The sequence below is a fragment of the Sebastes umbrosus genome, chromosome 10 (assembly GCF_015220745.1).
Source record: "Sebastes umbrosus isolate fSebUmb1 chromosome 10, fSebUmb1.pri, whole genome shotgun sequence".
NCBI lineage: Eukaryota > Metazoa > Chordata > Actinopteri > Perciformes > Sebastidae > Sebastes > Sebastes umbrosus.
This window is the reverse complement of record NC_051278.1, coordinates 25,556,945-25,568,955: the sequence shown is the minus strand read 5'-3', so window position 1 is coordinate 25,568,955 and position 12,011 is coordinate 25,556,945. Positions and strand designations below refer to the sequence as shown.

Sequence of the window (12,011 nt, the reverse complement as noted above, 5' to 3'; positions counted from 1 at the left end):
TTTTCGTCTCTTAGTTATTTTCTCTCGTCCACTGAGCCCTGTGTGTTTATTGGGCTCCATTCATTTTTTCCCCCCCGTCCTTCCAGCCAGTAATGGTGTAAATCCATTGCATTGATTCACTTGCGACTGCCCAGTTATCCTTCATTTCTCTCCAGCAGAATTGCTCTATTTTTCAACCTCCAACTCACTCTGCTTGGGTCAACCTCTCTAAGTGTTCTGCCCTCTCACTCGCCTCCCTCCTCCTCCTCCTCCTCATCCTCCTCCTCCTCCTCTAGCCATCCTACTTTTTTTCTATCCTCACAGCTGTATCTCACCCACCACTGGTCAAAGTAAGGGCAAGCACAGATTAAGATCAGGGAGGCACATATTTAATATTATAGCCTATGAAATTACTGCCAAAGAACTTAGATAACATAAATGTAGCGGTGGACACAATATGAATACTTGTATGATTAAATTCAATGAAATACACACATGTTGTTTCAAATATAACGTCATTATTTTTATTTGTAGTGCCATTGTAGAGCATGTAGATGTTTTATCTCATCTCACCACGTTTTGAAATAGCCTCAGTTGAGTCAGTTGATTTATACTTCCATCATATTTATTTTATTGCCACTTTATCTAGCTTGACAAAACAAACATTTAACATCCACTTGTCCTGCTTTGGTGCCTGTATTTCACTGGGGCATCAAAATGAGCCTTCAGATTTGCCTCTGATGACACAAGAGGCATCATTATCCGGTTTGATAAATCCATCCGTTCGACATGAGGGCATGTATTATAACTTAGCTGCGCCTGCAGGAACTCAAATATAAATGGTGCACTTGATTGATATTGTTGGTTCTTTGAATTTGTGCCTCGCAAGAGAGACACATAGACTAGGGTTGGGTACCGAACTTGGTACTTTTAAGGGTACCGACCAAATTAAATCATTTGCTGCCAAATTTTGGTACCTGAGAGCGCATCTGGGTAAGAGAGTAACTTAGAGTATAAAGAGAAAGAGAGAGCGAGACTACGTCGTCCCTGCAGCTTTTTCAAGTCACAGTGAGTCAGGTCAATGGGGAGCTGAAAGCCGTGTGGAGGTTGCACTTTTCAAAACCCGACACAGAAAACGCTCGCTGCAATATTTGTAATGTGAATGCAATGCTGGCCAGAGCAACAAGTCTCACATGTGCTTCCTTCGACACACATGACAGCGTTCTCACGCTATTCCCTGGTGACAGGCTGGAGGTTGTAGTGATGGATTTGGGAGGGGTTTTATTTTGTATGGTTTGTGTAAAATGTTCTAAATAAATAACAAAATGTACAAAATAAATAACAATGCTGAGAAGTTTGTAATTCTTATAACTGAAATTCAATTTTGGGTTATTACAGAGAGAGAAAGGTACCGTTGGGTACCGCTACTGAATTCCAGGTACCGCTATCGGTTCAAATGTGAACGGTACCCAACCCTAACATGGACAAACAAAATATGAAGAGACAAGGAGTTTGCATGATCTGATAGGCACCCTCAGCCCCCTCTATTGGGGCAACTGTGGCTCAGAGGTACAGCGGGTCGTCCACCAGTGGGAACCAGTTTGATCCCGGGCTCCTCCAGTCCACATGTCAAGGTGTCCTTGGGCAAGATACTTAACCCCAAATGGCTCATGAAGGCTAGATTAGTTGGCACCTTGTATGGCTGCCATCAGTGTATGAATGAGTGTGTGAACGTTGGCATGTAGTGTAAAGCATGATTAGAAAGGCGCTATATAAATGCAAGTCCATTTACTGTACATTGCTTGTTGCCTATAGGCTGTTTGGATCCTCAGAATAGAGAAAAGGAAGAGCCAAAGTGGTACCCACACTGGTAATACCACCAAACACACATAACCAGCTCTGTTCAGTCACTGTTAAAATGGACCTCTGTGTCTTCTCAGCAAGCGAAGCCTTGTCTCTTCTGTATGGCGTCATGTTGCCTTCCTTGAAACTCCCATCCCTTCCAAGTCACCTTCAGTGGTTAGTCACCGTCCCCCCCCCTCTCCCTGTCTCCCATCATTCTGCCTCCCTCCCTCTTTCCCTCCTCCTCCTCTCCACTTAACTTTATTACATTTGGACAGAAAGGAATTTATTGCCCAACTAAGGTCATTGCTCCACTAATGGAATGGGCCAGTTACGCCGTAGATTCATTTAAACCTTGCAGAATATTCCTTGCACGCATTTAGTGTTTCCTCTTAAAGTCTAGTGTCTATTTCTAGACTCTCTATATCTGTCTCTTCTGTCTTTGTTTTTCTCTCCTGTCAAGTTTTTTTGTCTTTAGAGGTGTCTTAACAAGGGTCTTTGAGTACATTTGGGACTTCATACGTCACATCAGTTTTTGTCCATAGGCGTTTTACGGATCGGAAGGCAGAGGGCCACGATGTAATCTAGTGATGGAAGCTTGTATGCCAGGAGGCTTTAATGGGCGGATGCCAGTAAAGATAGGATCAAGGTGAAGGAGGAGGAGGACAGCTCTGCTGATGGAGAAAATGATATGAGCAGCCTGTTGTTTGACGTTGGGAGTGTAGTAGAAAGTGCCAAAATTTGACAGGCTGGGCTTTCAATGACGCAAGATGTTTAAAATATATGTTCTTTTGTTCACAAAACTTCACTCTACATAGAAACATAATTGTCATTTCTGCCCAATTTAACTGACTTTGTTGGGTTATGTCCCGACTCTGGTACAGGCCTTTAGCTCGAGTCATACTTTGTCATAGAAAAAAAAAAAATCATCATTCACTCTTCAACTTCAAGTATTGGCAGATGGTACATGCTTGAAATGAAATGAAGTCAATTATGAGAAAATAAAAGCAGCGTTTAATTACTGCTCTTCAAGAGATACTTTAAAAGAATGACATTTAGCATTGCTTTTAAAATACTTGATCTTTTCTTCTTGCAGCATACGTAACTCTGTCAGTACATACAGTATAGCCTTAAAGGCTATGTTAAGCATGTGTTTAACACCTGCTCTTCATTGAAGTGCAGTGAAACTTCCTCATACCTAATGCATAATGTATGGAGCCTTCAATAGGCATCATTTTCAGAAATGAGCGCAGCTGTATTTGTAATGACGAATGATGAAATCTTTGGAGCTCTAACCGCGAGCACATACCAGCACACATTATAAAATGCTAACTTCTTAATACCAGAGGTGTGTTACCCTGTCAGTTAATGAGTGATTCGGTGGAGTTACATGTTGCAAGCATTTTGCGAATGTGGCCAAGGTTAGCTTCTTCTTGTTCTAACCATTTCTTCCTATTATGGCTGAAAGCTTTTCATTTCAAAGCCCAAAGCGGATTACTTATTAAATCAATGGCCTTTATTTATGACAATCCAATACAAGCTGATGCTGTGTACTCACATGGGGAGCATAGAAAGCACTAAATGTGATTTAAGAAATAAGGCGCTGAAACAGATTTAGCCCCACGGTGTGCTCCGACTGCTGAATACTGAGTAATGGCTTTCTTTTTTTCTTGACTTTCGTTTCTTGTTCTGCAGGCACCGAACAGTACAGTAAATATTCTGGCTATGCTGAGAGTTACAAATGGAAGGACAGCCACAACGATGAGACTGCCAGGTACTTTTTTTCATATAGTACTATTTTAGTCAGTCAGAAAAAAGTTTGAGGAAAGATGAGAGGATGTTTCTAAGTCATTGTCGATCCCATCTCTCATTGCTTTTCTTTCGTTTCAAGGGATGACTGGCAGAGACGATGCACAGAGATTGTGGCCATTGATGCTCTTCGATTCAGGCACTTCCTAGAGCAGTTTCTCCCTGAGAAGATGGCCAGAGAACTCAACAAGGTGAGAGACTGATGTCCTTGTCTGTGTTTGCACAGGGATTGAATTATATAAAAATATAGTTGGCTTACATACATTATTACACATCCTTCAAACAGATGTGTCTTTGTGAAAGGACTAGGGCTGGAACGGTTCACAAAATTCACGGTTCGGTTCATATCACGGTTTTTGGTTCGGTTCGGTTCAGTACATTTATGTTACAGTGAGGAGGTCATGTTCTGATTTCAACATGCTTTTCGTTTATTTGGCAAAAATAACTTAACAAATGTTTGCCTTAACAAAAGTATGGCTTACATAAGGAACATAAACACTTCGTCATTGTCAAATCTTAATTGAAAGAATAGGTCTTCTACAGTCATTAGTCCAAACAAAAAATGCAGCTTTGTTATTTTCATATAAATATGATGTAATTATAGACTAAGGCCATCAACATAAATTGAAGCATAAGCTCAACCAGAACTATTAAAAAAAAAAGAAAAGTTTAACATACAGTGTATGTCTCAATTCCCTGATTATCAGCTCTTAATTGAAAGATTCTTTTTTCCACTCAAAAAATGCAGTATTTGGAGGAATACGGTTGGATTTCTGTGCCACTGTGTTATTTAAAAATAATTAATCAACACTTAAGTGTCGGCGAGAGGGAATATTATAGTGCGGCTCAAGTAACGTTACATTACTCATATGCTGAAATCCAGCGTCTTCCACGACTGCATAAGGCTGCATATCTTTCATTATAAACCTCCCCGATAATGTAGTTATGTTTTTTACCCTGTCTGAGTCTGCATGTAGAGGCTGTTTAAATGCTGCGGGGAGAAGGAGTTGCTCTTTCCTACCCGACTCTCTTCTTCTTACGCTATCGACGGACACACTGGAGTGTTGCCGCTAGCATAAACCGCACGTGTTGCACAGTGCTTACACACAGTCGCCGTTTTATCCACAACTTTTTTCCGTCATTTTCATAGGTAACACTAAATCCGTAATGCTCCCATACAGCAGAGCGAAACGATGCTCGTGGATCCTCTAACTGTACTTTATCGTGTCCACTCGCCATTTCCTTACCTGAGTGACGGCCGCACCTCACCACTTCATCCATGCCAACTGAGAAGGTGCTGGGTCACGCGTCATATCTTTGGGGTACGACACATGCGCAGTAAAATCTGGTCAGCACTCGCCGAAATTGAGCCAATAGCAACGCACGACCGCATCTTCAGTTACACTGCACATGTGTTAAACCCCACACCTCAAGACCCATGTCCGCCCGTGTCCCAGCCTCCTTCAATAGGCCTTGATTTGTAGTGTCACAATAAACGGGAGCCAAACTCTACATGAAAAAAATACACAATCGGCCTCATAACTTATTTCAAATGAACCGAACAATTCATACACGTCCCGAACTGTGACTAGCGGACCGAACGGTTCGGATTTTTTACCTGAACCGTTCCATCCCTAGAAAAGGACACAAGAAAACTATGAAAATGCAGTGTGAACTCTCAGTACCTTCCAAAAGATGTTATTGTCAGTAAGTGACAGATAGGGTAAAGCTGCACATTATGATGGTTTTGACTAAAAGCTCTTGGTGGTGAACCTCGATATATGGTCAGGTACCACCTGCAAAGACGTTAATTAAAGGCTCTGTAATCTGTAACAGCTGAATTTAGCTCAGCGCTACAGAGAGTTTATCTGACATATACCAATACTTCACAACACCTATTTGTACTAGTGGTGGTGCTGTCATTTACTACTTTTTCTATTATATAATTAGGCAAGACATCATGCACCTCTATGCACTTTCAAAGGCTTTATTAATTTTTTTTTAAACGTTGCGTATGGTTCAACTGAGGCTTAAACACTGTAACTTGTGATTTTGGTGTTTGGTCCACATGAAACTCACCAAAATGAAAGCAACACTAGGGCTCGGTGATAATTCACTATAATGATTTATCAGCTTTCAATGGAATCGTATCGTGATGAAATCATATATCAAGATCTCGTGATACACAATTACGTCGTCTAAATTGATAATAACAAGCAAATAGTTACTAAAATTTCTCAGAAAATCTGATCAAACTCAGTTAAATCATATTATTATCTTAATCAGATTACTCTATTTTTGTGCGTGCATGTAAATATAGTCAGTGTATATTTTTTTCTTTTTTTTCTTAATAATTTCAATTGAAACTAGTATGGGCATTTTGCACTAAAGTTTTTAATTAAATGAGGAAATACTCAGTACTTTTCACACAGGAGTGTAAAACAATATGCTTTACCATGTGGTTATTACATATGGAGTATTTATTTATTGAACTACCAGAAAACATGCTATATCGCGATATATATCGTTATCGAGATATGGAATTACATATATCGTGATGGAAGATCTTGGCCATATCGCAAAGCCCTCCTGCCGTCTCAATACTACTGTAGATCTCAATATGGCACACTAATATTCAAATATATTGAGGAAATCATAGAAAAATTGTGAAATAGTTTCTCTTTTGTCTTTCTCTCCCTCCTTCCTGTGCATTTATCCCAGGCATACTGCGGATTCTTCCGAAACAACGCCAACAGCAAGCACCTCTCCGCAGTAGCCACAGGCAACTGGGGCTGTGGAGCTTTTGGTGGAGACACACGGCTCAAAGGTATCGTTGCCTGAATTTCAAGCATGCATCCAAATAGGTGGAAGGAAAAGACTGTGTATAGCAACAAGTGTGAAGAAATCAAAGTTTGTTTTTCACACATGAGAGTTGAAATGGTCCTACTGATATAGGTCAGGAGATACATAATATTGCTTACATTAAAATATTAACTCTGGATTCTCAAGCAGGAGGTAAATATGAGTAGCTCAGACAGGATCAGCCATTCATCTGCACTGCTTTACGGCTTTTTCTTTGGCACTTTTGGTCGCGCCGAGTGAAACCATGCCGCGCTGATTTGCGTTTCCATTACCAGTTTTAATGCGCCGAACTGCACCGGAGGTGGACTATCTCTGGAGTCGGTCCAAAGTGCGCCTGACCCGCCTGCAAGGGGGTTGCGGTGACGTCTTGCCAGCTATGGCCAACCCGTGACGACCCCTCTTCTCCCCCCTCAAACAAGCGTGTGTTAGACTTATTACCCTTATTTTGCTACTTCTTGATAAATGCTTTTAAATATCAAAATAACAGGGAACTTTTATTTTGAAGAATTTATAGGAAATTCTGAATTCTGAGAATTAGCGATGCTTGAATAGCGGCTATTCTTAATAAAAAACAAAAACAAGTCAACTAATACTGCAGAGAGGAAGAAAATAAGCATCAAAAATAACGGGGGACTTTTATTATAAAGAATATAGGAAATTAAATTTGTTTATCCACCGTTTTACAGCTGCTCCTTTGACATCTACACACACACCTTCAAGCGGGTTGCCCTGTTGTAATGGAGATGCAAATCCCTGCCGTGCTGAGCTTATGTGCCGAATCAAACCGAGTTATGCCAAGCCAGCGTGTGAATGGAAAAACCCTACTTGTCTCAGCCATTGGAGCTCCTGCTGAAGGACTGTACGGCACAGTCACAGATGCCGGTCTCTCCCAATCTCCTCTGGTCAATTAGTACCTCTCCCAGGGTGTCACTCACCCTTTCCGTCCCTCCCTTTATTGATCAGCTGACACACATTTATGTTTCCCATTAAAAGGGCAATTGATTACAGGGAAGGGACACCATAAATCCAGGCTGATGCAGGTCTCTGCGGGTTTACACAGCATCACTCTTCACAAGCAGGGGGCCCCCTTACAGTCCCCTCCTGTACACCACGCTGCACAGTTTGACCAGCTGTGTTTTGATCAACATGGTCAACATCTTAAACATTTTCATGAACTGTAATTTTGTTCAGAATTATCATTTGTTGAGTCTGTGCTGTACTAAAACCCACTTTTCCACATGGATGTCGTACATTATGAATGCTAATGCGATTGGAGTAACATGGGTATGTTTGTGTACAGTTTCATTTAGAACTGAAGCCGTTAATTTCCTCTGCAGCACACTATGAATAGATCCACCGGACTTGACGAAGTCCCCGAGGATGATATTAGCTTCCGGGGACCCACGCCCATTAGCCCTGGAATTATGCATAGCTGGTATTTTTAGAAGGCAATAACTGTATTTTACATTGTAGTCCCGGAACTGACCTGAGATGTGGTAGTTACATAAGACCGAGCTGTTATGTTGTAAAGATTACAGACCAAATGATGTGTATTGTGTGTGTTTTTAATCTGGAATCAATATCCATTCTGTTAAATATTTAAAGGTCTTAAGACCTAATTTGCAGTGGCTAAAAAGATTGAGTGCTGTTGATGAGGCTACGCTAGCAGTGGTGGATTATTTACTCTTCTGATACAAATGGCCCCTGTCACCCGTGTTCCTTTCTGCCAGAAGCCGTACCTTATCCAGCTTATTGACCAATTACTTTGTTTCCTCAGCTTATTTTCAGTGGTCAATTACACATTTATGATTTCGTTCTGAAACTGAAGGATACTAATGATGCAAATGCGGTATGCTAATGTTGCCTGGATTTCCCTATTCTCCTTCTCCAGCGCTGATTCAGTTGATGGCTGCAGCAGAGGCCGGGAGAGACGTGGCGTACTTCACGTTTGGAGATGCTCAGCTCATGAGAGACGTTCACGAAATACACACGTTCCTCACCGAGAGACAAGTCACCGTCGGTAAGACTCACACACAAAACCAAATGTTTTTAGTATTTTTGTTTCTCCCGTCAGCCCTGCGTCTGCGGAGCTCTTACACTAAATTGCATAATGAACAGAAATGGTGACGATAACCAGCCACTGTTAGGGTTGTGCGGTTCACGAGGCTTGTGCACCACATGGAGGTTGTCCTTGCTGGCGTCATTACAGGGACAGTATGCATAAATAACAGAATGCAGTCCATCTCAATGTTAAGTTATTCCACCTTATGGGCCAACTCCGCTCCTAAGCCTATCCATTCAGCCTCAGCTGCAGAGTGGATTACTGCCTGAACTGACCCCAGACTCTCCCCTCCCCCTCTTTCCATTTTTCTTCTGCTGACATTTATTGAAGCCTTTCAGAGAAATTCCCCTCTAGCCATCCATTTCCTAAAGTGGAGCTACAGAGAAAAAGCTCACGGCTTGTGTGCGTGTGTACGTGCGCTTGATTTATAAATGAGCCCGAACCCGCTTTCATTTTTCTTTTTTTTTTTCTTTTTCTCTTGCTTGTTCTTTGACTCTCCGTTTGTCCTTTTTGTCTATTTCTCTCAAATCCTGGTTTTATCTCCTTCCATATCTCTTCTTTCTCTTGACCCCTGCACCGTCCCCTCCCTCTGTCTCTCTTCTTCTCTCAATGTTCTCCTCCCTCCTTCATCCTCCCAGGGAGGCTGTACAACCTTTTGAACCAGTACTCCAGTCTGATGTGCAAGAATTGCCGCACGACGCGACCTGACGTCAGCCTCTACAGTTTCATCTACGAGAGAGTCTCTTCCCCCGCGTCCGCCGTCGACGCCCCGGATTCCGCCAAGGATTCTGGGATGTCCCCTGTAACGTCGGACTCTCATTAACATGGAGAGACCTCCCTCCCCCTGGCTCTACGTGCAAAAGAGACTCCAGGTTCAGAAACCTCCATGTGCTTACAATCATTTTCTCTCACACACACACTCCCTTTAAGTTTGTGATCCCAACACACAAACTACCAAACACAGTTTTGCCTTTTCTCGTTGGTGGTGTTATAGGAGATTCGTAGTATGTCACCAAATGTGGTGAAACGTTTCAGAGACTTATAGCAATAGTAAATCCTGGTTGCTGTTAGGCCTTTCTTTAGTCTAAATGTGATGTGGAATTATTTTCTTTTTACTCTAATTACAAATATGGCCAAATATTCATAATATGCATGGTTGTGGACACTTCATTATTAATAATCCAGGACACGATAATCATCCCTAGTTATCTCGTCCTTTATTGTGTTTGCTACTTGTTTTGGATCTTCTCTGTTTACCATACCCAGGCTGTGTTGAGGTTCCTGAATGCAGAGAGATGATGAGATGCCATACTGTAGTCTATGCATGGGTAACATTTATTTATCAGAATATTCTACAAATATATGCTGCTCTTTTATATCCCCTAGGATATTTAACTCACACATTGTCCTTATTTTAACACGAGCCAAAACTATCAATAACATGTCACTGGTATGAGGTATGAGAATCATCTCAGATGAAACATTTAATTTATGGTCGTTTTCATCTTCAGACCTTTGATTCTATTCTGAGTAACGTAATCATTTTCAAATATATTCAGTGTTAACCACAGTATTGCTACTGTACTGTAAAAATAAATAAATAAATAAAGGGGGGAGCATATAATGAAAAAATTGCACGCAAAATATTATTTTTGTTAATGTTTTTACTCAACATGTACTTAGGGGATATGGTTATGTTTTTTATCATTTACTGTATTTTCTGATTGACGTGTGGGTTCTATTTAATGATGGGTTCATAAATACAATTAAAGGCTATAAATGTATTGCATAGTACTGTACTTTAGGTTTTTAGGTTGTACTCTATTATAATTTCTTAATTAAATTATATCCTGTTTAAATGGTATTTCTCTGCTCAAATCAATATGATTTAGTTAATACATTTTAATGTTAACCAAAAAATTATGTCAAGAAGCCATTCTGCTGTATTTTTTCATTTCTTTACATCAGGGTAATGTAATTATTCATACATCATCTAGAAATAATTATTTCAGACTCATCAGAGATAATTAATTTCTTTTGTCATGTGCACATTTGTAACCGTGCCTCGGCACCACCGATTTATCACGTAATTTCATGAAATCATACATTATTTAATCATTTGAAATGTGATTGATTTTTGTGTGATAGCACGTGTACCAAGGGCTTTCAGACAAATTTAATTCTGCCTCCAAACATGCTTTATTAGATGAATTAGGCTTCCTAAATAACCTCATGACGTGGACTTCCATAAAGGGGGTGTAGGCTTGGCTAGGGTAAGTGGATTACACATTATCTGCTTCTCCCACTCTTTGTACTGAGCCCGGCATTGACCAAATGAGCTTCGGGCTTCAAACAAAGTCCATTTGGTTTGGCAGACCTGACTGTTGATGGCTGCCGTGTGCCCGGTCACCTGTACATGAACTTTATTTAGGTCACTGGTGCCTCCTGGATTTATTGACTGAATGTGCCAGGGTAATCCAGCAAATGAATAACCATAGTCGACACATTTCAACAACAAATTGTGTCACCAGAAATAGGAGCTTAGAGAGATTGTCGCTTGTTTGATTTCCCCATAAACAAGAAACCCTAGTCCAGTTTTGTCCTGTCTAGTGATGTAATTATTCTAAAACAGGATGTAATTTAACCCCAGAGCCTGTAATGTTACCCAGCGGCGCAGGTCTTTTCATCGATGAACACTATTAATAAAACGCCAGAAAGCAACTGGTCTTCACTCCATCTTTGTCAGGCGGCGAAGTCACTACAACAAAATGGCATTTCAGTTCATAATTGCCTGACCCTGCGTTCTCTAGGTCAGCCGGAGACCAGCAGCAAACACAAATGCAAATAATGAAAAAGGAGGAACTCTCTGTCAGGGAACACTGAGCGTGATTGTGTGTTTGTTTTTAAAGTCAAAGCATACAGAATGGATGAAAACATTTGCTTTTATTGTTTGGTTATATCCAGTGTGCTGTGAATCATGTGAATAAATAATTTAATGGTCAAATTAGACATTTTGGTGTTGTTGAAAGGGGAGATTGAGAAAGATTACCAGTTTAAAAACCACATAATGATGCTCTGATATTTAGACCGTCACCGTTCTGTCTGGCGGATCCTCCTGCAACTCATGCCCACTCCATTTTCCCCTTTTCCAGTGGCGTGTTTGTCATGATTGATAATCCTGTTCCTTCTGTGCCAGCAAGTATGAATGATGAAAATCTAGATGAGGAGGAGGAGGAGGAGGAGGAGAGAGAGAGAGGTTGGGGAGGGAGGAAGGAAAGAGGCTGGAGTGAGTGAAGGAAGGAGGGAGGGCCAATTATCTTATTGTTTAACCCACTCAAGGTAGAAGCCCATCAATCTGAAACCACTTGCTCAAATGACTCATGTTCAGCCTTTATAAAAGTTTAATTGCCTTATATAATTAAAACTAAGGGGAGAGACATATGTGTGATGTAACTTA

At 40.9% G+C, this 12,011-nt stretch overlaps 1 protein-coding gene across 2 annotated transcripts in view; it reads left to right on the top strand.

Annotated features, from left to right (window-relative positions):
• Window positions 1-11,561, top strand: part of parga (poly (ADP-ribose) glycohydrolase a) — a 33,241-nt gene extending 21,680 nt beyond the window's left edge. For both annotated transcript variants that reach the window (XM_037781692.1, XM_037781693.1), the window contains exons 14-18: window positions 3,517-3,595; window positions 3,713-3,821; window positions 6,352-6,457; window positions 8,384-8,512; window positions 9,193-11,561. In XM_037781692.1, coding sequence (XP_037637620.1) covers window positions 3,517-3,595; window positions 3,713-3,821; window positions 6,352-6,457; window positions 8,384-8,512; window positions 9,193-9,377 — 608 coding nt within the window. In that variant the 3' untranslated portion in view covers window positions 9,378-11,561. The remainder of the gene's footprint in view (window positions 1-3,516; window positions 3,596-3,712; window positions 3,822-6,351; window positions 6,458-8,383; window positions 8,513-9,192) is intronic.
• The last annotated feature ends 450 nt before the right edge of the window (window positions 11,562-12,011 follow it).